General features: G+C 43.6%; 1 protein-coding gene across 1 annotated transcript in view; it reads right to left on the reverse strand.

Annotated features, from left to right (window-relative positions):
• LOC309353560 (collagen alpha-6(VI) chain-like) overlaps window positions 1-25,718 on the reverse strand; it is a 74,433-nt gene extending 48,715 nt beyond the window's left edge. The window contains exons 1-7 of the mRNA XM_081882898.1: window positions 25,578-25,718; window positions 22,968-23,011; window positions 12,595-12,689; window positions 10,726-11,355; window positions 4,045-4,650; window positions 2,400-2,963; window positions 887-1,444 (exon numbers count right to left, since the gene is read on the reverse strand). Of these exons, the coding sequence (XP_081739024.1) occupies window positions 887-1,444; window positions 2,400-2,963; window positions 4,045-4,650; window positions 10,726-11,355; window positions 12,595-12,661 (2,425 nt within the window). The 5' untranslated portion in view covers window positions 12,662-12,689; window positions 22,968-23,011; window positions 25,578-25,718. The remainder of the gene's footprint in view (window positions 1-886; window positions 1,445-2,399; window positions 2,964-4,044; window positions 4,651-10,725; window positions 11,356-12,594; window positions 12,690-22,967; window positions 23,012-25,577) is intronic.
• Window positions 25,719-27,048: the final 1,330 nt, after the last annotated feature.

A 27,048-nucleotide genomic window follows, 5' to 3' on the forward strand; every position in this document is an offset into this window, starting at 1 on the left:
CAGACAGCTTTCCGGGTCATGTGGCCAGCAGGACTAAACCACTTCTGGCACAATGGAACACCGTGATGGAAACCAGAGCGCACGGAAACGCTGGTACCTAGTTATCTACTTGCACTTTGATGTGCTTTCAAACTGCTAGGTTGGCAGAAACTGGCACAGACCGACGGGAGCTCACCTTGCCGCAGGGATTCGAACCACTGACCTGATCTGTAAGCCCAAGAGGCTCCGTGGTTTAGACTCACATCCCCTACCTCTCTAGCAGAACTGCCACAGTAATATATGATGGGAGCATAAAGGTAAAAGTAAAGGGACCCCTGACCATTAGGTCCAGTCGTGACCAACTCTGGGGTTGCGGAGCTCATCTCGTTTTATTGGCCGAGGGAGCCGGTGTACAGCTTCCAGGTCATGTGGCCAACATGACTACGCCACTTCTGGCGAACCAGAGCAGCGCACGGATATGCCGTTTACCTTCCCGCCAGAGCGGTACCTATTTATCTACTTGCACTTTGACGTGCTTTCGAACTGCTAGGTTGGCAGGAGCAGGGACTGAGCAACAGGAGCTCACCCCGTCATGGGGATTCAAACTGCCGACCTTCTGATCGGCAAGTCCTAGGCTCTGTGGTTTAACCCACAGCACCACCCACGTCCCCCGATGAGGGTATAATGAAATGTAATTTGACTTATATGCCCTAAAACTGAGTTTTAGATTATATTTCTACTGGAAGATAGCATTTGAAGCACTGCCATTTTGTTGTTGCATCTCTCTCTCTCTCTCTCTCTCTCTCTCTCTCTCTCTCTCTCTCTCTCTCTCTCTCTCTCACACACACACACACACACACACACACACTGTGCATATGTACACAAGAGCAATAGAAACAGTACTTACCCTCTTCAGGGTTGCACACACCAAACCTAAGCTCATTCTCTACCTTATTCAAAACATCAAAGTTCTCCACGTAAAACACCCTCTCAGGTTTCCCACTGATCTCTTCAAGCTGAGTTTTATTGGCATTAAAAACGCCAACTGAGTAGATTGTGATGCCTTTATCTCTCAGGGCTGTGGCAGGAGTTTTCACCTCATCTTGTGCTTCCCCATCAGTGATCAGGATGAGAACTTTGTGGACGCCAGGCCGTGCCCCTTTGGCAGCCTCAAAATACTTGGAAATATTTGCCAGTGCTTTTCCAGTGAGTGTGTTGGCTCCGATAAGAGACATACTCCCAATAGCGTCAATGATATCATTCTTTGTCAAGTACCTATTGAGGGGGAACTTTTCTTCGGCTGTGCCACTGAACTGCACAGCACCAACACACATTTGTTCTGGGCCAATGTTAGATTTATTCACAAACTCTGCCATGAAGTTCTGCATTTTTGCAAAGTCCTCAGAGTGTATGCTCCCAGAGCTGTCCACTAGGAACATGACATCAACCTTCCTCACCTCACAGGCTGTGGAAGGAAAAGCAAGGGTTGCTCAGGTTAAGTGAAATACATTTGAATTAGGCCAAATTCAGCAGAAAAGAAACATGTTAAAGCAGGGCAGATCGAGGACATTTTGTTGCTTGAGGTGGAGCAGGAAATTGCACCCCCTTTCCCCAAATTGAGTTTATTTTTTAAATTTATTTTACAAATAATAGTAAACTGCTTCACAGCATGCAGTCACGGAAGCAGCCTACAAGTTGCATACCCTGTAGTGTCTAGTAGTTCCAACCAGAAAATGGGTTCTGGAAGCAATTAATGTTCATGAAAATATTGATGCAAGGACTTGGGTTTGCTTGACAGCATTGACTCGGAAACTACAACTAATCCAGAATGGCAACATGGGAATGGGCCTTTTCCGTAGTGGCTCCCTGTCCTTGCAGAATGCAGCAGCTAGACTGGTGACTGGGGGTGGCCACTGAGACCATATAACACCAGTCCTGAAAGACCTACATTGGCTCCCAGTACGTTTCTGAGCACAATGCAAAGTGTTGGTGCTGACCTTTAAAACCCTAAACGGCTTCGGCCCAGTATACCTGAAGGAGCATCTCCACCCCCATTGTTCATCCTGGACACTGAGGTCCAGCTCCAAGGGCCTTCTGGTGGTTCCCTCACTGCGAGAAGTGAGGTTAAAGGGAACCAGGCAGAGGGCCTTCTCAGTAGTGGCGGCCTGTGGAACTCCCTCCTGTCAGATGTCAAGGAAATAAACAACTATCTGACTTTTAGAAGACATCTGAAGGCAGCCCTGTTTAGGGACGTTTTTAATGTTTGATGTTTTATTGTATTTTTAATACTCTGTTGGGAGCTGCCCAGAGTGGCTGGGGAAACCCAGCCAGATGGGCGGGGTATAAATAAAAAAAAATATTATTTAATTATTATTATTATCCTGTTTATGGAAAGAATTACCAAGGGAATTTCTCTTTACCCTTTTCATTGCATATGTCCCGAAAAACATCATTTTTTATTTTTTCCAAGGCTTCGAACTGTTGCACAAAGTAAACCCTCGACGCTGAGCCCGCAATATGAAACAACTCTTCTTTGATGGCATTTTTCACTCCAATGGCGTAAATGTTGACATTTGCCTGTCTCAGCAGCTGAGCAGCTACCTTCACGTCATCATGTGCTTTCCCATCCGTCAGCACAATGAGATAGCAGGGAACATTGCCGCGACACTGTTGTCTTGCGTCCTTAAACAATGGCCGCGTGAAATTTATAGCTGCTCCTGTATTTGTTTGTTGTAGTGCTCTACGTCTGATATGACTCATTTCTTTTTCTAAACTGATGCGGGTGGTGTGCTGACCAAGTCTAATTGGTAAGATAGTATTCTTTGAATACTGAACAACTCCAAATCGAACATTATCAGGTCCTATAGTAAACAGCTTAATAGCTTCCATCACAAAAGTCTTCATCTTCTCGAACTCATTGACACGAATGCTTGACGAATCATCAAGGAGAAAATAAATATCAGCCCTTTCTGTCTCCATACATCCTACAAGAATATAGAGAGATTTTATGTCAGTAGAGGTCAATTCAACACAGTCTGGGTGGGGACCTGCAGCCCTCCAGTGTTGCTGGACTCCAAGTCCCATAAGCCTCAGTCAACATGGTGAGTGGACAAGGATGATGGGAGTTGTAGTTAGGCAATATTCAGAGAGCCACAAGTTCCTCATCCTCACGTTGGACCCGAAAGATAAGCATTGGACTTGCATGATAATATTCAAAGCCATGCAGGCAGAGGGCCAAATGCAGACAGAGTTTGTGGTATCAAAAATATGGTAGGCAGAATGTTTAAAAAAAATGAAGGCAGAATATATATATATATATATATATATATATATATATATATATATATATATATATTAAAAAAGGAGAAAGGAGAAAACATTTATACAGGTTAGTTTTTCACAGTTCAGTGGTCTTTTCAGAGTCTTGCCAGAGTGGTGCATGCTCTAGTTATCTCCTGCTTGGACTACTGCAATGCGCTTTATGTGGGGCTACCTTTGAAGGTGACCTGGAAACTGCAATTAATCCAGAATGCGGCAGCTAGACTGGTGACTGGGAGTGGCCGCCGGGACCACATAACACCGGTCCTGAGAGATCTGCATTGGCTCCCAGTACGTTTCCGAGCACAATTCAAAGTGTTGGTGTTGACCTTTAACGCCCTAAACGGCCTCGGTCCAGTATACCTGAAGGAGTGTCTCCACCCCCATCGTTCAGCACCGAGGGCCTTCTGGCAGTTCCCTCATTGCAAGAAGTGAGGTTACGGGGAACCAGGCAGAGGGCCTTCTCGGTAGTGGCATCCACCCTGTGGAACACCCTCCCTTCAGATGTCAAAGACAACTACCTGACATTCAGAAGACATCTTAAGGCATCCCTGTTCAGGGAAGTTTTAAATGTGTGACATGTTAGTGTATTTTTGGTCTCTGTGGAAGCCACCCAGAGTGGCTGGGGAAACCCAGCCAGATGGGCGGGGTACAAATAATAAATTATTATTATTATATTATATTTGAAATCTCAAAACAAAGAGCTGAAAGACCAAAGCTAGGACCAGATTGCGTCAGTGTCTTTACCTGATTTGAGCTGTTTTGTCATTGCAGGTTGGATATAGAGTCTGTATTTTATTTTGTTGAAGAGTTTCTTGTGAAACGTCTTGTCCTGTCCGGGCAGTTCGGAAAATTCTTTCAATTTGATAATATTCTGTTCTGGCGGATCTGACACAATCTGAGTCAACTGAGTGGCGTCTGCTCTTTCAGTGGCGATGGCAAAGACAGTCACACCAGCCCTGCTAATGAGAGAAGCTGCCCCTCTTATATCGTCATCCGAGGGCCTGTGGGTGATAATGGTGGCTACCTTCTCTACACTCCTTCTCCTTTCGGCAAAAACACGTTTTGTGGTCATATTAATGGCAGCACCCAAATGCGATTTCCCTTCTTTAGGGGAAAAGCTCCTAATTTTCTGAAGAATGTCCGTTTTCTTCGTTTCGTCTCCCAGAGAAGTTAATACTTTGGCCTCCGTGCTGTACGTCACAATGCCCATCCTTATGCACGCTTCCTTCACGTCAAGAGAGTTTACTGTGTTTTGCAAGAATTCTCTGATATGTTCAGCGTTCGTCTGTGAAACAGCCTCATCCACAATAAATACGATGTCTGCAATTGAGTCCTCACGGCACGTCAGAGCTGGGGGGGGGGGGGAATAGCACAGTGTTAGTAATCCAACTCCCCACCGCACAATTTGTTTGCTCAAGTTTTTCCCCCCTTCAAATAATATTTATTATTTTCAGTAGGTAAGCATAATAAAAAAGAAGAGATTAACAATAATAAAGACAAACAAAAAATAGGAGAAAAAAAGAAAAAAAAGAAAAAAGATACATGCAACATATTACCACTTAATTAATTAAAATTAAGTACCATCCATCTTCATAAACATAGTATTTGACTTCCTCGAATCTTTTCCATCCGAATTTCTTAGTAATTATATGTAGCAGTTTCCAGTATTAGTGTTTCAAAAAACCATATCATAGTCCTAATCATATTACATAGCTTTCCTTATCGTACATTTTCTTCTTTATAAATTTAATTCCATTATAATCCTAGGCCTAATTGTTTCTTTCAAGTGGTTACATATCTTTAATATTACAATTTTTATTCAAATAGTCTTTAAATTTATTCCAATCTTCCTGGTGTTCCTCTTCGTTCTGTCGCGGATTCTCCCGGTGAGATCAGCCAGCTCCATAAACTCCATCATCTTCTGCTCAAGTTTTTTAAGTGCACAAAGAATGTTCTGCGGTCCTAGGCATTCACCGTCTCCTGAACTACTTTGGGAATGTGCTTAGCAAAGCCATTCCTGCCATTAGGGGGGAGAGACTTGCTGAACCCCCCCTCCCTCCACCAGGAAGAGAATCAAGTTGCTCTCTCTTGGAAGGATAGGGGTCAGCAAGATATCAGAAAATGGTTAGCCAGCCCCACTGGTACCATCTCCAGGGGGTCCTGGGGACCTGGGGACCCACAATTTTTTTGCTGTGGGTGCCCAGCCTCTGCCCCCTCCCACCACTGCCCCCCACCTCTGCTAGCATTCTGATGGCAACAAACAGTTGCAGATTGTTTTTCAAGCTAATAGGATAACTGTGAATCTGATTTTCACCATATGTCTGAAAGGTTCAAATCCCCCGAGTTACTTTTCAGATTTGTTATCAGGGAGACCAGTTCCATTCTCCTAAGAAAGAGCCAGGTGAGTTGTGCAGTGTCTCTTTAAGGGACAAACATTAAGGGAAGTGTGAGAGGATTGATAGGAAAATGCTTTCACTTTTGGATGCAAAGTCTGAGAGAGGGGACAGAGAGGGGGTTAGACATGCAGTGCTGGCAAAAAGTCTTGCCGATTCAGGCCAAGACAATCAGCAATCGGGACATTATTCCGCCAAGCTTTTTTCCTGCTCTTCTTATCAGAGATCTCTGCCCTGCAGCTTTGAATAAATAGTTGGTGCATTTCCATCTGGGGTGATATCCAGCTAAATTTCAAGAGCAGACCCATCGAAATTAATGGACCTAACTTAGCTATGCTCATTTATTGAAATGGAACTACAGTGGTACCTTGGTTCTTCAAACACTGAAAACCCAGAAATAAGTGTTTTTGTTTTTGAACACTTCTTGGAAGCCGAACATCCGATGCAGCTGTCAGCTACTGTTTCCAGGGCGCCTGCACCAATCAGAAGCTGCGCCTTGGTTTTCGAACATTTTGGAAGTCAAACGGACTTCCGGAATGGATTAAGTTGAGTGCTTTTGTTTTTTTTCTATTTATTTTGTGTTTTTTGTTTTTGACGCTTTTTTGGTTCATTTGTTTTTGTGACTGTGAGGAACCCAGTTCAGCTACTGATTGATTGATTGATTGATTGTGTGACTGCGAAAATGGATTAAAGCCCCCCAGACTGTGCTATAAAATAAATAAGACAGTATTGTAGATAATAATTTTTTTAAAAAAAATTCTTATCTTCACTGATGATAGTCATTGTTTGGATGGGGGGCTTTAATCCATTTTTGCAGTCACACAATCAATCAATCAATCAGTAGCTGAACTGGGTTCCACACAGTTTTCATTTTATGGATCAAAAGTCTCGTTAGATAGTAAAATTCATGTTAAATTGCTGTTTTAGGGGTTGTTTTTAAAAGTCTGGAATGGATTAATTTTTTTGCATTATGCAGGGGCTATGCTAATCTTCTCTGTATCGTTCCTATTTTAGTATATGTGCTGCCGAAGCGAGCCAGGAACTAATCCCAGCTGTGGAAAAATCATTTTCAGCTCTTTATTTTCTACTCAGGAATTTAACCGCAGTTATTTACAATGTTTGTTTAACCCACAAGAAAGAAGGGCTTTTTTGCTGGCTAGGTTCAATTCTAATCCTTCTAACCTCCTTTGGGGTAGGTGTGCAAGTATAGCAGAAGGAGATAGGATCTGCCCATGCGATGCCCACCTGGTGGAAACTCTAGCTCACATGGCCCTTAAATGTAAAATGTATGATGATCTCCTCCAACAATATTTAGACCATCTATGTATTCCATAAAGAAGGCTGATCGCCGAAGAATTGATGCTTTTGAATTATGGTAATGGAGGAGACTCTTGAGAGTCCCATGGACTGCAATCAATCAATCAAGCTTTTTATTCGACCGTCAGTCAGAGAAAAAAAAATAAAATACATTTGTCAATACACAGTTAAAACATCCAAGAAGATTTTAGAGCCTAGCCAACACTAAAAGGGCTAAACAGATAGCCCCATGTCTATACGATCAATTATGGTCTTGCGACGCTTAAAGGCTAAAAAAAGAAATTTGGCTACCAAGAAAGGTATAGCTCTAGTAACATTATTCAGCAAGTATAAAACCTGGTTTTCTCTGGGTAGGAAGCTGAGTTGACCTAGGAGTGGGTCTATAAAGTTTTGTCTAAGCTCTGCATAAGAAGGGCAAGTCAAGAGAATGTGTTCGGTGGACTCAACCACACCGATAGCACAATGACAGGTTCTCTGGGCGTATGGTACTCCCTGTACCTTCCCCACAATATCGCAGAGTCAAGGACATTTAATCTAGCCACTGTAAGAAGTCTGCGGTATTCCACATAGTGGATTTCTGCAAAGTAGGGGGCTGGTATGGTCCGATAAATCTGGTCCCCTAGGAACATCCCAGGTTTTACCTGGGCTATGTCCTCTTGTCTGGCAATATCACTCAGTCTCCAGGAGATCACATCTCTAGCTTGATTGTACGTCATAGACTCAAAGTAAAGGTGAGACAATCCACAGGATTGAACCTCGTTAATGACCTCCCTTTCCCACGATGATTGGAAATCATCCCTCAATATCAAGGGGGCAATACCCACTGGTTTAAAACAAAGCTTAAGCCATAGCCAGAGCTTCGTCTTCAAGGCCACGTACCGTAGAGCTTGCCAGCCGACCTCTAATCTCATGACCGCACCCACTACCGAGGGGGGGATCCTAAGGATGGCTCTAAGGAATCGCGTTTGATAGAATCCAGTTTCAAAAAATCCCTACGGGAACCTAAAGAGATGCCCACCAAAAGAAGGGGGAGGAATTTCATTTGAAAGAGTCTCAAAGCTAACTTCACTGTTTGGGCCTGATTCTTAGCATATAGAGATCTAATCTGGATGGCTGCTTTAGATGCATTAGTTGTTATATAGTCTCTATGGGCCAGAAAAGACCTATTTGACCGTATTACTTGTCCCAGATATTTAAAGCAGTTAACCTGCTCTAGGGGAATCCCGTTCATCGACCATCGATGGAGTCTCGGTCGGGCAGAGAAGACCATGATCTTGGTCTTAGCGTAGTTGGGTTGGAGCTCATGCTGAACACAGTATTCATGTAGAGCATGCAAACCTAGACAGCATCTTAAAAAGCAGACACATCACCTTACCAACAAAGGTCCATATAGTAAAAGCTATGGTTTTCCCAGTAGTGATGTATGGTAGTGAGAGCTGGACCATAAAGAAGGTTGATCGCTGAAGAATTGATGCTTTTGAATTATGGTGCTGGAGGAGACTCTTGAGAGTCCCACGGACTGCAAGAAGATCAAACCTCTCCATTCTGAAGGAAATCAGCCCTGAGTGCTCACTGGAAGGACAGATCCTGAAGCTGAGGCTCCAATAGTTTGGCAACCTCATGAGAAGAGAAGATTCCCTGGAAAAGACCCTGATGTTGGGAAAGATGGAGGGCACTAGGAGAAGGGGACGACAGAGGACGAGATGGTTGGACAGTGTTCTCGAAGCTACCAGCATGAGTTTGACCAAACTGCGGGAGGCAGTGGAAGACAGGAGTGCCTGGCGTGCTCTGGTCCATGGGGTCACGAAGAGTCGGACACGACTAAACAACAACAACAACAAAATGTATTCCAACATGGAAACCAGAGACAGAGGTTATAGGCTTCTTATTACAGGGGAGAGACCAGGAGCTCACCAAGACAGTAGCTAAGTTTCTCTATTTGATTTTTTGATGCCAAAGTATGCTACAGGATCCTGCCCTTGCTGGAGACCCACAGAGATGAAATAGATTGCTTGCCTCTTCTTCCCTTTGGCAAATGACTATACTGTCCCTCCTCCCCACACACTGCAACCCCAGTGTCATTTTTAAAAATACAAACATGACACATTAGTTATGTACGTGTTATGTACGTGTATCGTCCAGGAAACATTCACATCATACATTGCAAGCACTATGACACTACTTTCAACAGTCCTAGTTCCCCCGCCTCCAAGAATTCTGGGAACTGTGGTTTGTTAAGGATCAAAGCATCGTTAGGTGACGCTTATTCTTCATTCCTGCAGTGATTTAACAACCGATCCTTCATCCCAGCAAAGGCTGGGACTTTTAACTTTGTGAGGAGAACAAGGGTTGCCCAACCATTCTCAGCACCCTTAGCAAACTACCACTCCCAGAATTCTTTGGGGGGAAGCCACGGCAATGTAAAGTGGTATCATAGCGCTCCCAAAGTTTGGTGCGAATGCGATCCAAGTTTGGGATTTTCTGAATTTTGTCCAAAATGTATAAATTGCTGCTTGAATGGTATTTGAAGGATAAAGAGGTAAAGTCGGTTATGATTCATTGGGCTAAAGATTTTCGGTATAATATACAGCTGAGTGATTGGATAAAATTATGGAAAGAAGGTTTAAAATTTACCGCATGCAATGCCTTAAAAGAAAATGTGATGAAAATGATGCATAAATGGTATATTACACCTGTCAAATTAGCTAAAATGTATAAAGTTAGTAATAAATGCTGGAAATGTAAAGAAAAAGAAGGAACATTTTATCACATGTGGTGGGAATGTAAAAAGGTGAAAAGCTTCTGGGAGATGATATATAATGAGATGAAAAAAATGTTGAAATAGACATTTATAAAGAAACCAGAAGCATTCTTATTGGGCATTGTAGGAAGTGATATAAATAGAAAGGAATGTAAGCTGTTTTTATATGCAACAACAGCAGCAAGAATGTTATTGGCCCAAAAATGGAAGCAAGAAGAATTACCGACGAAAGAAGAATGGAGGATGAAATTAATGGACTATGCAGAACTGGACAAACTAACAGGAAGGATTCGAAATCAGCGGGACCAGAAATTCACAGAAGACTGGAGTAAATTTACAGATTATTTGAAAAATATTTGTGATGACCGGACTACGTCTGTAGGTTTGCAAGAAGTTTTGTGACAAGTATTATTGGAATTATTGCAAAAATGGATAAAGGGGAAGAGGATTAGTTATGATAATTAAAGGTAGAAGAAGAAGAGTTTGGATTTGATATCCTGCTTTATCACTACCCGAAGGAGTCTCAAAGCGGCTAACATTCTCCTTTCCCTTCCTCCCCCACAACAAACACTCTGTGAGGTGAGTGGGGCTGAGAGACTTCAGAGAAGTGTGACTGGCCCAAGGTCACCCAGCAGCTGCATGTGGAGGAGCGGGGAATCGAACCCGGTTCACCAGATTACGAGTCCACCGCTCTTAACCACTACACCACACTGGCTCTCGCCAGTAATAAGAATTTAAGTAATAAGGTAATAAGAATTTAAGAAATGAATAAGAAGTGGTTAAAACGGTGGATCAGCAGAGGTGCTGAGGGAAGTCCAAAAAAAGATTGTATAAATGATGAAGATTTGTGGTATGTATTATAATTTATATGTTAAAATTAATAAAAATTATTATGAAGAAGTTTGGGATTTTCTGACCCATGTTTCTGAAATTCTGCGACATTCTTTTCTTTACCTTCTGGAGATAAAGGACCAACGGTTCCTGTGACATTTTCTGCCACCCTTGGAGGTGCAGGCGTTGGTGTGGCCGTGAAAATCTCCATTTGTGCTGCGCTTCCAATAACTTCAGACATGTTTTGAGAAAACGCTAGGAGATCCCTTGGTGTACCAAATTTATAGTGGAATGGAGGAGTAGCTATTGACTGCAGCGCTTGAGGCACCGCCTCCTGGATTCCTAACGCGATTATTTTTATTCCATCCCGCCTCAATCGGCTTGCTGCTTCTTCCACGGGATCATCCGACGTCGCTGAAGTTGTGACCACCACAATCTGGCTCCTGTCTTTTCTCGGGCTTCTGAAAAATGTCTCGTGGACCCTTCGTATGGCATTCCCAGTCCTTAAAGGTCCACCTTTGAACGAAACCTTTTTGAGTTGGTTGAGCATGGGGTTCTTTGCTTTGTAGTCATCCAGCTGGAATTCAACCTTCACGTCATCGCTGTATTGCACGAGTGCAATTCGATACCTGTTTGGGCCAATTGGGAGACTGTTGATGATTCTGTTAATGAAGGATTTCACAGATGGAAAAGCTCTTCTCCCAAGGGCATCAGAGCTGTCGATCAAAAGGACAATATCTGCAGATTCAGAGGCTGAGAAAGCAGAAAATAAAAACTTAGTGCATAAGCTAATCAGGGCTTTACACAGACAATAAACATACCTTCCAACAAATTGAAGGTAAAAAAACGGGACCCCATCTTCCAGGACCCCATCTTCTCATTTTTTCTTTCTTGTGAGAGGACGGCGACCATTTAGGGTGCCGTGATCTCTCATGATTCCCCTCCCCAAAGTGTTTTGAGGGGACATAGTGCCCCCAAACATGCCTTTTGGGGCACCATGCAAGATCGTGGCCCCCAAAGTGCTTTTCTTGTGGGAAATCACAGCATGAAATTGCGCAAGATCACGGTGCCCAAAATGGCCGCCATTTTTTTCTCTTGTGAGAAAAAATAGGATGTCCTGGTTTTTCTGGGACGGTTGCAGGGTATGAATAAATAAAAAGAAGTGGAACCCGAATATGTAAAAATTATACAGTTTATCAATTTTATATTAAGGACAACAATGATAATGCCATCTATACAGATGCAGTTTTCTAAAGTTTCACATGTGGCTATTCCAGATCTGGCCCAATATATTTTGCCCCAATATATTGAGGCAAAAAAGGGGGGTGCAGTGCCCAGGGAACAACAGACACGACCATTTCCTCCCTATGAGTGCGAGGAGACCAGCATCCTCTACTATTGTAGAGATGGCATCGAGGGAGGACTGCCAAGGAGACAACAGATCCGGCCCTTGCTGCCAATGGTGGTGGCAACAGCGGATGATTCATTCCTTGGAGGCCAGATCTGCTGCTGCCCCTGCGAATCCTGCCGCCCGAGGCACCTCACCTTGCCACATGGGTGAGCCGGCCCTGAACTCCGTCTCTCTCCCCCCCCCCCGCTGCAAACCTACTACCAAATATCTATTTGAAAGGAGCTTATGATCTAAATTGCCACCAGACTGTAAGGATCACTGAGAATTTAATACAATTTATATAATTTTCTAAATTACATTTCAAAATATCCATTTAGACAACCTTAAATCAGTGACTTCCCTTCTTTTTCTGTGGTTCATTTTGCATCCCATACATCCCTGCATATTTTGAATTAACGAAACCATTCAATAATCCATTGTTACATCCATCAAAACTTATTTACACCGTTGAATTTATCTCAATGCTACCAGCGTCTTTAAATAGACACAATTGAAAATTGTGAAAATTGTGTTTATTTAGAACCACTGATCTTAACACAAAATATGGCATGCTACATTTTTTTAAAAGGATACTGAATTACCAGGTCTCTGTGCTGTAGACGTCTGTGCTCCGAGAGTAACCAGAAGAAAAATTAGAAACATCTTCATTCTGTGTACAAATGAGCCAGGGAAAAATCTGGAGGTGGGGGAGACATCATAATCACATTCATTTCATTTCATTTCATTTCACTGATACCAATTTTTCCTCCAAGGAGTTCTAGGTGGTGTACAATACGATACGATATGATACGATAATCTTTATTGTCATTGTCCCATACAGAACAATGAAACTGAAAATCTACATCAGGCATTCAGAAACCAACAAGCCTGCTACCCCAGCTATCCCAGCCTCTTTAGCCCCCTAAAAACTCTGATACCCCATAATTAAATACAATATACTCCCATAGAGACTACCTTAAAAAGGTAAAGGGACCCCTCACCATTAGGTCCAGTCGTGGCCGACTCTGGGGTTGCGGCGCTCATCTCGCTTTACTGGCCGAGGGAGCCAGCGTACAGCTTCTGTGTCATGTGGCCAGCATGACTAAGCTGCTTCTGGCAAACCTTCTGAGCAGTGCACGGAAATGCCGTTTACCTTCCCGCCGGAGCGGTACCTATTTATCTACTTGCACTTTTTGGTGTGCTTTCGAACTGCTAGGTTGGCAGGAGACTACCGTACACCGCATTTAAAACCAAAATTGCATTTTAATAGAAACTGTTTCTCAGGCAGCTAGTCCTAGTCTTTATAACCCTGTACCTTCTTCTAGAAGGCAGAAGCTGAAAGAGATCATTTCTGGGTTGCGCACTATCCTGCACTATCTCTGCAGCTTTCTTATGGCATCTGGAAGCATAGATTTGATTCAAGGTGGGAAGAGTGCAACCAATTATTCTCTCCGCAGTCTTTACAACCCTGGACAACATTGTTTTTTCCCTGACCGTGCAGCTCCCAAACCACACACACAGACCTCAAGTTAATACACTCTCAACACTACAATGGTAAAATGCCATCAACAGGTCCTTTGAGAGATTATTTTTCCGAAGGATTCTCAGAAAATATAATCTCTGCTGTGCTCTCTTCATCAGGTCTTTGCTGTTTTCTCCCCAGGTTAGGTCATCTCTCAACTCCATTCCCAGAAATCGAAACACCGAGACCTGTTCCACACACTTCCCCTCAAAAATAAGTGGCTGAATGCTCAATTTATATTTCCTAAAGTCCACAATAATCTCTTTTGTTTTCTTTAAGTTAAGGAGTAAGTTGTTCATGGTTCTCCTCCTCCTCATTCCATCCTCATTTTTTTTGCCCAAGTGCAATACTTTACATTTATCCCTGTTAAAATTCATCTTGTTTGTTTTGGCCCAGTTCTCTAATCTATCAAGGTCGTTTTGAAGTGTGATCCTGTCCTCTGGGGTGTTAGCCACCCCTCCCAGTTTGGTGTCATCTGCAAATTTGATCAGGATGCCCTTGAGTCCATCATCCAAGTCGTTGATAAAGATGTTGAATAAGACCGGGCCCAAGACAGAACCCTGTGGCACCCCACTAGTCACTCTTCTCCAGGATGAAGAGGAACCATTGATGAGCACCCTTTGGGTTTGGTCAGTCAGCCAGTTACAAATCCACTGAGTGGTAGCATAGTCAAGACTGCATTTTACCAGCTTCTTTACAAGAATATCATGGGGCACCTTGTCAAATGCCTTGCTGAAATCAAGGTAGGCTACATCCACTGCTTTCCCTTCATCTACCAGGCTTGTAATTCTGTCAAAAAACGAGATCAGGTTAGTCTGACATGACTTATTTTTCAGAAATCCATGCTGACTATTGGTGATCACAGCATTCCTTTCTAGGTGCTCACAGACTGTTTGCTTAATGATCTGCTCCAGAATCTTCCCTGGTATTGATGTCAGACTGACTGGGCAGTAATTATTTGGGTCCTCTCTTTTCCCCTTTTTGAAAATAGGGACAACATTTGCCCTCCTCCAGTCTGCCGGGACTTCGCCTGTTCTCCAGGAATTCTCAAAGATGACTGCCAGTGGTTCTGAGATCACATCTGCCAGTTCTTTTAATACTCGTAGATGCAGTTCATCTGGCCCTGGAGACTTGGATACATCTAGACTAGCCAAGTATTCTTGTACTATCTCCTTAGTTATTCTGGGCTGTGTTTCCTCTGCTGAATCATTTGCTCCAAATTCTTCAGGTCGGGCATTGTTTTCTTTATCGGAGAAGACTGAGGCAAAGAAGGCATTGAGGAGTTCAGCCCTTTCTGTGTCCCCTGTTTGCATTTCACCATCTTCTCCTCTGAGTGACCCCACTGTTTCTTTGTTCTTCGTTTTGCTACGAACATACCCATAAAAGCCTTTTTTGTTGCTTTTAACCTCTCTAGCAAGCCTGAATTCATTCTGTGCTTTAGCTTTTCTGACTTTGTGTCTACACATGCTGGCTATTTGTTTGAATTCCTCTTTGGTGGTTTCCCCCCTTTTCCATTTTTTGTACACATCCTTTTTTAATCTTAACTCAGTTAAAAGTTCTTTAGATAGCCACCCTGGCTTCTTTAGGCACCTTCCATGTTTCCGTCTCATTGGTATTGCCTGAAGTTGCGCTTTTACTATCTCCCTCTTAACAAACTCCCAGCCATCATGAACTCCCTTTCCTTTTAGTATTACTGTCCATGGGATCTCACCCAGCACTTCCCTAAGTTTTATGAAGTCGGCTTTCTTAAAGTCAAGAAATTGAGTCCTAGTATGCTTGGCTGTTCCTTTCCGCTGTATAGTAAACTTCAGAAGAGCATGATCACTCACGCCTAATGATCCTTCCACTTCTACCCCACTAACCAGGTCATCAACATTGGTTAGCACCAGATCTAAAATGGCTGTTCCTCTTGTTGCTTCTCCCACTTTCTGGACAATGAAGTTGTCTGCAAGGCCAGTGAAGAATCTGTTTGACCTTATGCTCTTGGCTGAGTTTGACATCCAACAAATATCCGGGTAATTGAAGTCCCCCATTACTACTATCTCCCTTCCTTTTGCATGCTTGGCCACCTGTTCCAGGAAGGCATCATCTATGTCCTCCGTTTGGCTTGGGGATCTATAGTAAACTCCCACAGTGAGGTCACTGTTATTCTTCTCTCCCTTAATTTTGACCCAAATGCTCTCACTTTGGCTTTGAGGTTCTAAATCTTGGATTTCTTCACAGGTATACACATCCCTGACATATAACGCCACTCCTCCTCCTTTCTTGTCTGGTCTGTTTCTCTGAAATAGATTGTATCCCTCCATTATTACATTCCAATCGTGGGACTTATCCCACCAGGTTTCAGTGATGCCTATTATGTCATATTTAGTTTGCTGTACCAAGAGCTCAAGCTCATCTTGTTTATTTCCCATGCTTTGTGGATTAGTGTACAGACATTGAAGTCCATTAATCATTCCCCCGTGTCTCTTATTTAAGGATTTTTTCCTCCCACCACTAGGTCTGCGTGCTGTTTGTTCCATTCGGTCTATGACATTTGGATGATCATCTTCATCAATTGATAGACTCCTACCTTCAGGAGCACTATCTCCCTCCCCCATATTAGTCAGTTTAAAGCCCTCCTGATGAGGTTTCTGAGATTTTTTGCAAAAACATTCCTCCCAACCGTTGTGAGGTGCAGCCCATCGCTTGCCAGAAGTCCATCTTCAAGTAACTGCAGTCCGTGATCTAAGAATCCAAACCGTTCCTGTTTACACCATTTGCGAAGCCAGTTGTTCACTTCCACTATTTTCCCCTCTCTCCCTGGGCCACGTTGTTCAACTGGGAGGACAGATGAGATGACAATTTGTGCATTTAATTACACAAATTGAGTAATTTGAGAGATGACCCAGAGTCACCCATGGAACTGAGTTTGGGGATTTTCTTAACAAACTAGTTTGAGTTGGGGAATGGTCTGTGCCTACAGATCTGTACACAGAATCTGGCAACCACCCAGGTCATCTTATGATCTTTGCCTAACAGGAAAAGGTCCAATTTTTGCTTTTCCAGGAGGTCAGCAAGCCTCACCAGCAGGGGACCAATAGTCTCTTCATAAAAGGGACATCTAAAGAACAAGTGCTCTGGCTTCCTATGAACAACAGCAAAGTCTCTGAAAATATGGGACTTTTTAAAGGGATCCTTCCAGGACCGGTCTCCCTCTGAAATGAGGATGGGGTGCTTTTGGTATCCTACCCCCTCTTCAACTGGATGAGCTCCTTTGAGCCACACAAAAAAACTTATGAGAACTCCGGAACTAAAAATATACACATCCAAGCATGCGAGCCAGTTCCCATTAATGTGACTCAGGCGTTGTAACTGAGATCCAAAGAGCCACTTTAGGAAGTCTAAGGGGCGTGAGCTTGACCAGTGGGATTTTTTAAAAAATGTCTCCTTCGAACATTAGTCCTCCATGCATATCAGAAGCTGTTTCTGAAGTTCCAACTCTGATTCAAAAGCAGTCTGTCATATGGCACGAGCTGAGAAACATGAGCAGAACTCATTGTACAATTCCTTGGAGCCAGAGAAATATCTGGCCTTTGTAAACATCTCTGTTTTGCCCTCTGGCTTTATGAACTTAATCAGACAGACAAAAAGAAACCATAAAAAGCCCAGCGGAGTCACAGAATCATGGAGTTGGAAGGGACCACAAGGGCCATCTGGTCCAACCCTCTTCAATTCAGGAGTCCAATTACATATGACCTGCAATTCCCTCATTGCATTTATGAAAGGAAAGGTAAAGGTAAAGGGACCCCTGACTATTAGGTCCAGTCGTGACTGACTCTGGGGTTGCGGCGCTCATCTCGCTTTATTGGCCGAGGGAGCCGGCGTACAGCTTCCAGGTCATGTGGTCAGCATGACTAAGCCGCTTCTGGCAAACCAGAGCAGCGCACGGAAACGCTGTTTACCTTCCCGCCGGAGTGGTACCTATTTATCTACTTGCACTTTGATGTGCTTTCGAACTGCTAGGTTGGCAGGAGCAGGGACTGAGCAACGGGAGCTCACCCCATCGGGTGGATTCGAACCGCCGACCTTCTGATTGGGAAGTCCTAGGCTCTGTGGCTTAACCCACAGCGCCACCCACATCCCTAAAAGGAAAGGAAAAGTAGACCCAACCTATTTTTTTGCAACTGACTGATGGCCAGGTTTAATTCAAATCCATCCAACCTCCTTTGGGGAAGGTTCTCAGGCAGGGTGTAAGGAGAAAGAACTTGCCCATGTGAAGACCACCTGGTGGAAACCCTTACACATATGGTTCTTAATTGTAAACTACAGTGGTACCTCAGGTTAAGTATTTAATTCATTCCGGAGGTCCGTTCTTAACCTGAAACTGTGCTTAACCTGAAGCACCACTTTAGCTAATGGGGCCTCCTGCTGCTGCTGCGCCACCAGAGCATGATTTCCGGAACAAATTAAGTACTTAACCCGAGGTACCACTGTATGACACTAGATGGCAATAGTGAGCTATGGCAAATTCAATAGATGTTTCAAAACTTTTTTTTTTTAAAAAAGCCTCTTCACTACATTTCTTTTTTATGTGTCTAGATTCTACCTCTCTTTCTCTCACACACACACAGAGACAGAAGAACAGAAAAAGAGTTAAAAACAACAGTTACTTGAATAACAATCACAACAGAATGGAATGCCTCTCTCATGTGACTCACAGTCAGCCAATCACATGAGGGAGCTACCGCCAAAGGAAAACCCCTAAAAATACACAGCAATTCAACATAAGCAAACATTCCCGTTTCAGGGAATGAAATCATTATCCTTAACAACCCTTGTTGTTCTTCCTACTACTGGCATGTGGACGCCAAGATGCCAAGAAAAGGAATTGACCTGGCGGCTGAGAAAGTTTCCCCACCCTGGATTCATAAACTGAAACTGACACAGGGAAAAAAGGAAGAAGATGCCTTCACCCCAGTATGGCTCCCTTTTATCCCATACACAGCCCAACAAGACAACAACAAGCACCCACCAACAGCATACGAATCAATACGGCTAACCTGATTCAAAAACACCCACCCACCCCACTCACACACGAAAATGAAGTTCACTACGGCCAATCACAAACAAACAACCACACTCTAGGCCAACCCCAACTTCTCTCACCACCAAAGGAGCACAAGCGAATAGTAAGGAGAACCCGCTCAAGCAACGCTGACACAAAACCCCACACATACATTAAGTAAAATGGAAACATCGCCACCCGACCCCACCCCTACTCACTATGGCCCCTTCCACCTCTTCCCCCCTTTTCTTCCTGAGGTAACACTAATGTCTCAACAAATGAAACTGATCTGTAGAAAATGTAACTCGAAAAAAGAGACATTACACATCCTTTTGTAAACCGAGAAATCTTTAATAAAAAAAACAACGTTAAAAACAAAACTTAACAGTTGCCAGCATTTTTTCTGGATGCGAAGCCCGATGTAGGAAATCATTTTACTGTACTGTTTTTTTCCCCTTTCACTGTCTATTAAGAGTATTACAAAAGACATGAACCTAAACAAAGATGAGGTCATTAGGGCAGGATGGGAGAAGCAGCCTTCCTCTCACAATTTGGCACATTGAAACTTGCCCTCTATTTTATTCACCCATGTTAGGATTGATCTTTATTTACTCTAACATTCTTCTGGTCTGGCTAATCAGTCCCACTCTCCCCACCCCCCGCTTCGAAATCCAACAGCTGTTTCATAATTTCTCCCCCATTTGAAATCCATCCATAAACCTTTTATTTTGTCCATCCATTTTGAAGTATGGAGTTTTATCAGATGTAAGGGATCAAGTCCTTTGCCAAATGGTAATCAAATTTCTTTGAAACCAAAAGCCACAAGCGAGAGCCAATTCTCAGTCCTCTGCAGAACAAGCAAATGCATATTTTTCATTAGCGGTTCCAATAACTTGGATACACTAATGGCGATGAGTCCAACCATTGCATCCATCTAGCTCAATATTGTCTACACACTGACTGCAGCGTCTCTAGGTTTTCAGGCAGGAGGCCAGTGCTACCTAGCGATACCAGGAATGACCTGGGCACTTTTGCATGCAAATATACTGACTGCCCTTCTGAATTTCTGAATCTTTATAAACCCAGCCTTTCTTTCAAACTGCTTCCGTCTTTCAGTGCCTCATTAACCCATCTCAAACCATTTATTTGCAAAGATCCTGGGGGTGCAGTTGTGCTCATGGAAGTTACTGTGCTATACATGAGAATCTGTAGATAGGAAGGGTAAAGGGACCCCTGACCATTAGGTCCAGTCATGACCGACTCTGGGGTTGTGGTGCTCATCTTGCTTTATTGGCCGAGGGAGCCGGCGTACAGCTTCCGGGTCATGTGGCCAGCATGACTAAGCCGCTTCTGGCGCAACCAGAGCAGCAAACGAAAACGCTGTTTACCTTCCCGCCGGAGTGGTACCTATTTATCTACTTGCACTTTGCCATGCTTTTGAACTGCTAGGTTGGCAGGAGCAGGGACCGAGCAACGGGAGCTCACCCCATCGCAGGGATTTGAACTGCCGACCTTCTGATCGGCAAGTCCTAGCCTCTGTGGTTTAACCCACAGCGCCACCCGCGTCCCTCGTAGATAGGAAAGGGGATATTAAATTAGATGTGCTCTGCCCTTTCTCTTACTTTTCTTCTTATTTTTGTACTCAGCTCAAGTCCAACTCACCCACTGAACCCTGTGAGGGACTGACTAGCTGGCCAGAAGCCAGAGACCATGTCACAAGAGTTAGCAGGAAGAGGAGAGGCAAAGACCCAGGGGGAACCCCAGCTTTCTTCTGATTTCTGGAGAAGGGGTCTCTGACACTGATATATAGGCTGTTTGCAAAGCTGGCAGGAGAGAATGAAGACCTCCAGTGAAAAGTCAAGCAGCTGCTACCTTGAGGAGTGTGCAGACCAGCTTTTACAGTCATACCTCGGGGTACAGATGCTTCAGGTTGCGTTTTATCAGGTTAAAGGTAAAGGGACCCCTGACCATTAGGTCCAGTCGTGACCGACTCTGGGGTTGCGGCGCTCATCTCACTTTATTGGCCGAGGGAGCTGGCGTACAGCTTCCGGGTCATGTGGCCAGCATGACTAAGCCACTTCTGGCGAACCAGAGCAGTGCACGGAAACGCTGTTTACCTTCCCGCCGGAGCGGTACCTATTTATCTACTTGCACTTTGACGTGCTTTTGAACTGCTAGGTTGGCAAGAGCAGGGACCGAGCAACTGGAGCTCACCCCGTCGTGGGGATTCGAACCACCGACCTTCTGATCGGCAAGTCCTAGGCTCTGTGGTTTAACCCACAGCGCCACCCACGTCCCAGGTTATCAGGTTATCAGGTTATCAGGTTATCAGGTTATCAGGTTATCAGGTTATGGACCGCCAAAACCCGGACGTACTGGAACAGGTTACTTCCGGGTTACGGAGGTCGCACATGCGCAGAAATGCCGAATCGCAACCCGCGCGTGCGCAGCCGTAACGCTGCGGGTTGCAAACGTGCATCCCGCACGGATCACTTTTGCAACCTGAGCATCCACTGTACTTTATTTTTTAGCATTTATGCTAACATGTTTGTACTGAACTTGCAATGGGTTTATATGATGTTCTCTGTTTATCGGTCATTCATCCCAATAGCCTCACGCTGAGATTATGCAGCTTTGCTGGCTACTCTTGGTTGTCTCCCACTTTCCTGTCATTTCCTGTCATGGGACAACTGCAGAAGCTGACAGATAACAAGCAACTTTTGTGGGAATAAATAGCCTGCCTGGAAGTGTGCTAACAGCTGCATCTGCTAGACTGGTGACTGGGAGCGGCCACCGAGACCACAGTCCTGAAAAACCTACATTGGCTCCCAGTACATTTCTGAGCACAATTCAAAGAGTTGGTGCTGACCTTTAAAGCCCTAAACAGCCTCGGTCCAGTATACCTGAAGGAGCATCTCCACCCCCATCGTTCAGCCCGGACACTGAGGTCCACCTCTGAGGGCCTTCTGGCAGTTCCCTCACTGCGAGAAGTGAGGTTACAGGGAACCAGGCAGAGGGCCTTCTCAGCAGTGGCGCCCACCCTGTGGAACGCCCTCCCATCAGATGTCAAGGAAATAAACAACTGTCTGACTTTTAGAAGACACCTGAAGGCAGCCCTGTTTAGGGAAGTTTTTAATGTTTGATGTTTTTTCGCTTTTTTATTATTATTACTAATATTCTGTTGGGAGCTGCCCAGAGTGGCTGGGGAAACCCAGACAGATGGGTGTGGTATAAATAATAAATTATTATTATTATTATTATTATTATTATTGTACCCCTGGTTAAGTACTTAATTAGTTCCAGAGGTCTGTTCTTAACCTGAAACTGTTCTTAACCTGAAGCACCACTTTAGCTAATGGGGCCTCCTGCTGCCAGAGTACTATTTCTGTTCTCATCCTGAAGCAAAGTTCTTAACCCGAGGTACTATTTCTTGGTCAGTAACCTGAAGCGTATGTAACCTGAAGCGTATGTAACCCGAGGTACCACTGTATTATTATTATTATTATTATTATTATTATTATTATTATTATTATTAAGTTCTAAAGACGATGGGGAGCCTTCATAGATACAAGAGGCTCCCCAAGGCAATCACCTTCCATGTGTTAGGTGACAAGCATAGGGAAGGAGAGACTTCACAGCTAGTGCTTTCACGATCTCTGCCTCTCCTCACGAGGCAACCTCCCCAATCCGCAGCACCCAAGGAGTGCTTTAGACAGCTGGAGTCCATGATCAAGGTATATCTTCCGGGCTTCATACTGCAGAGCCAGAACATCATTACAGAAGCTCCTGCATTGTCCTCCTGGATATTGCCTGGACTACATTCCAAGAAACACTGTCCTGGCTAGCCTAGAAAGTCTGCCCACATTTAGGCACTGAGTGAGGCTTTTGACAGCAGACATGTGGGACAACTTACAAGTACATTTACTTTTTGTTAGTGATGGCAGGGGGCCACAGGAAACGGGAGGGCAAAGTCTCTCCTTGCAAAGGATACTTCAGTGACACAAAGCATGAATCTTCTGAAGTTCTCCACTCAAACACATTTTTCTCCTTATTATTATTATTATTTTATGTACAGCCCCACAAAAAAACAAAAACAAACTCCAGTTCAATAAAGACAGGGCTAAGCCCAATAACCAAACAGCCCAACAAACACTGAGCGTCTTGAATATCAGCTGGGAAAAAAGAGAGGGGAACCTGGGTGGTAGAGGTAGAACATCTGGCTGCAACATCTGGCTTCAAGGTATATTTATCACTTTAAATAAATAAAGTAGGAGTCTTAAACTGGAAAAAAATTTCTTAACAAAGCATCAGACAATGATGAAGAAGAAGTGCCTATATATTTCTCATCACCCCACCCCACCAGTAATTTTATAGAGTTAGAAAACAGCAGTAGGAAGAAGACTTACCTGTGTATTTTGGGTCACTCCAACTCCAAAAGCACATCACGGAGCTGGAAAACATGCAGGAAATAATAATAAAAAATCAAGCAGGTTTAGCACATTTCCTTAAAACAAGGGTTTGAGGATTTTTTTTTTAATTTTAAAAAGGATAGCATGATAACAATTTATGAAATTGTACACGATGTGGAGGAAATATTTTCTCCCTCTTCCGTAATATTTGAACCTTGTGTCACCCAGAGAAACTGGTAGGGGCTGCACTCAGGACAGTCAAAAGGGTACACTCTCGCCATGAATGCGTAGAGATTTCCGCTAGTTTAGATGGTTTTAGCAGAGCATTAGAGAAATTAATGAAGGATGAGCTTGTTGATGGTGATTAGCCACAATGGCCAAAAGGAACTTCTCTTTAAGGAGTCTCAAAGCGACTAACAATCTCCTTTCCCTTCCTCCCCCACAACAAACACTCTGTGAGGTGAGTGGGGCTGAGAGACTTCAAAGAAGTGTGACTAGCCCAAGGTCACCCAGCAGCTGCATGTGGAGGAGTGGAGACACGAACCTGGTTCCCCAGATTATGAGACTACCGCTCTTAACCACTACACCACACTGGCTCTGTAATATAGAAAGTTACTGTATAGAGAATGTTAGACTGTTGATCTAACTGGCAGCACTGACTAGCAGAGGTTCTGCAGGGCTTCCCAACCCTACCTTTAAATGCTGGTGAATGAACTTCTACAAAGCAAGTGTGTGCTCTACCACTGAATGATGGTCCTTCTCAGTGGGAGACAACTGTGATCTGTTTGACCACTGTGAAAAACTGAATGTTGGACCAATTATAGTCCTCTGACAGGGAAAAATATGGAGATAGCAGTGTGCAGGGCAGCAATCTCACACCCGGGTTCCTAGGAGTAAGCCCCAAGGAACTCCAGTTGGTTTTACTTTTGAATGGACCATATATAGCAAAAAATGAAAATCAAACGCTTTCACTTTACTATTAAAACGCTCACATTTAATCTCTGATGATAGTTGTATGTGAAAGTTCTGCTTCTATTACACAGTGACAGCAATAATTGCAGAGGGGAGGAGAGAAATGAATTGTGGTGTGATCTACTAAATTAGAGTTGCCAATTTTGGGGTAATTTCACACAAAAATTAAAGCCTTTGAGCTATTTTTTAAGGGAAATCGCCAAAAATGGCACAGCAGAGATGGGTTGCCATACATCCAGATTTTCATGGACATTGTTTGCGATTTCCGCCCAGACACTGCTTCTGACTGCATTATTCCTTATATGTTCGGAATCTGTATTTTAAATTGTGCGTTTTGTTGGAATACCTTGCCCAAACAAACTTCCAGACTGAGTGGGGGAAATGTGCCATTGAAGAAGTTTTGCTGTCCGCTTAGTTTGCTCTAGAGGCTAACAGCGCAATCTACGCAGAAGTCCCATTGATTTCAATGGGGCTAGTTTAGGTTAAGGGGGCACAGAATTGCAGTCTCTGCTTGGGAGTAACTCCTAATAGACTCAGTGGGACTTAATTTTGAGAAGATGTATACAGAATTGCAATGTTATAAGAAGGGGAATCAACAGTATGCACCAACCGATAGACAAATCTGTAATAGAATGCTCACTACTAAAAGAAAATTCATACAGAAAGTTCATACAGAAACAAACCATGGATGTCAACAGTCATGTTGTGTTCCAGCAATAATCTCATTTCCCCCTCCTCAAGATTTTGCAGAATAAGAGGATCACAAAGCAGCAGTTACTGTTATATTGAGCAGTCATAGATTAGTACCTTTAAACTAACGTCATCCAGGGAAAGTTAAATAGGTGCTTAAATCTCCTAGGAAATCAGTAGGACTTTAAAAAGTGCTTAGCGGTGAATAGATTACATCTATGGAGGATATATTTATGCTTTTTTCTGCACTTGTGAAGGCCAGTGAAATATTCAAGAACTGTGAGGGAAATGAAAGAAGCGTGCATGGTATCAGAATGATGCTACGCTTAGAAAAGAATGGTGTATTTATCCACAAAGCAAATATTGCCAGCATCACAAACGAAGAGATCAGATTCAAATTCAAAAGCGTACACTATGCACATTTTTAATTTTTTTGTTTAAAATCAGAGTGAAGTACTGAACGCAGGTACTGGGCACAAGAGTTAGTCATGCATATTTAAAACAATACCAGAATGCAATAGCTTAAGTTTTGAGAGAGAAAGAGAGTATTTATTAAGGCAACATCAAAACATCAAAACAGTATAATTTTAAACAAAATAAAAGCACATTTCCAACTTATTTTTAAAATTCTAAAACACCCTGGGCTCCTTTGGGAGGAACGACAGGATGTAAGCTGAATAAATAATTATGGGAACAATTAAAAACATTCAGAGCTTCTAAGAAGAGCTTCACATACAGTCAAGACCTCTCATTTCAAATTGGACTGTAAAATCTGCAGTCGGTAATGTCTTTCTTTAGTAAATCATGTCAAGGGAGGCAGGGGGGAAGCCAACATCTACACCCCAGGAAAGTCTTCTGACAAAACAGTAACTTTAAAAATGGGGGGGGGGGTTTGATCTCAACAACTTCAGCAACTCCTGACAAGCAATGAATGGAGACACTTACCAATTGACAAGGTAACTGCTCAACTTCGTCAACCGCAAAGTGGCTCAGGAAAGACTGGCCCCTTTTATGAGCAGCATTGTCAGCAACATCCCATAAATCCTCTCCCAAGGCAGCAAATTGGAACAAATTCCCTGGAAAAGCAAGCAGCACCACCCACCTTTGATATTGGTTACTGCATCATTATCTCTGAATCCACAGTCAAAGGCCATAGTGGCATTTTCAGGGGGGATTTCCTCTCTTCCACCCTGTGCAACTGGACTGCAAATTGCTGGATAGAAAAGAACTTGGTTTCTTGTGAATTATTATTTTTTAAATGCTGGTCAGAATGCTGAATTCCCCTCTCTTTCATCCCCCTCCCCTCACATCTGTTCGTCCCCCTGCCTCTTATCACAAGCTCAACTTCGCTAGCCAAATAATATAGCAAAACTACTGGCAGTGGTTATTTGCAGAGGAGTATCTGGCTGTTCACCATATTAAATAAGGCGACAGCCAAAAGCAAAAGTCCCAACCCAAAACGTTGTTTGGTAGCATTTCAGGAGACATGGACACAGAACGGAGAACCTTCCTGTGCAGTTTGTGTGTGTTTGTGTGTGTGTGTTTCTCGGATGCACAGAGCCTGCACAGTGTGCCCCGAAGCTGTGCTTCTGTCAAGGGAATGGCATACTGTCGAGTACGACTTGCCAAGCTAGCAGTTCGGAAGCACGCCAGTGCAAGTAGATAAATAGGTACCACTGCAGCGGGAAGGTTAACGGTGTTTCCATGTGCTCTGGTTTCCGTCATGGTGTTCCCTTGTGCCAGAAGCAGTTTAGTCATGCTGGCCACATTACCCGGAAAGCTGTCTGTGGACAAACACTGGCTCCCTTGGCCTAAAAGCGAGATGAGTGCCACAACCCCATAGTCGCCTTTGATTGGACTTATCTGTCCAGGGGTACTTTACCTTTTACCACCTCCTCCTCCTCCTCCTCCTCCTCCTTCATTCCACCTTATACCCGTATATCACCCAATATCTATAGTCTAATTAAACTCTGATTGTTTTTCAGAACTACAGTAAGGATTTTCTACTGCATGAAATTCTAATACATGGGTAGGCAAACTAATGCCCGGGGGCCGGATCAGGCCTTCTAATTCCAGCTCGCGGACAGTCCAGGAATCAGTGTGTTTTTACATGAGTAGAATGTGCCCCTTTTTAAAAAATGCACCTCTGGTTTATTTGTGGGGCATAGGAATTCATTCATATATATTTTTCCAAAATATAGTCTGCTCCCCACAAGGTATGAGGGACACTGGACCGGCCCCCTGCTGAAAAAGTTTGCTGACCCCTGTAATCTAATAGGTAAATGTTTTGATGCTGTTGCGAATTTTACTATGCATGCCCCACAAAGATTCTTCATTGCTATCCAAAATATTTGATGTGGGATTTGAGGTGTTTTAAAATCCTGGTTACTCATTCCTCCACAACTCTGTTTTGCAG

This window comes from Podarcis melisellensis, assembly GCF_964234715.1.
Source record: "Podarcis melisellensis genome assembly, chromosome: 12".
Lineage (NCBI taxonomy): Eukaryota > Metazoa > Chordata > Lepidosauria > Squamata > Lacertidae > Podarcis > Podarcis melisellensis.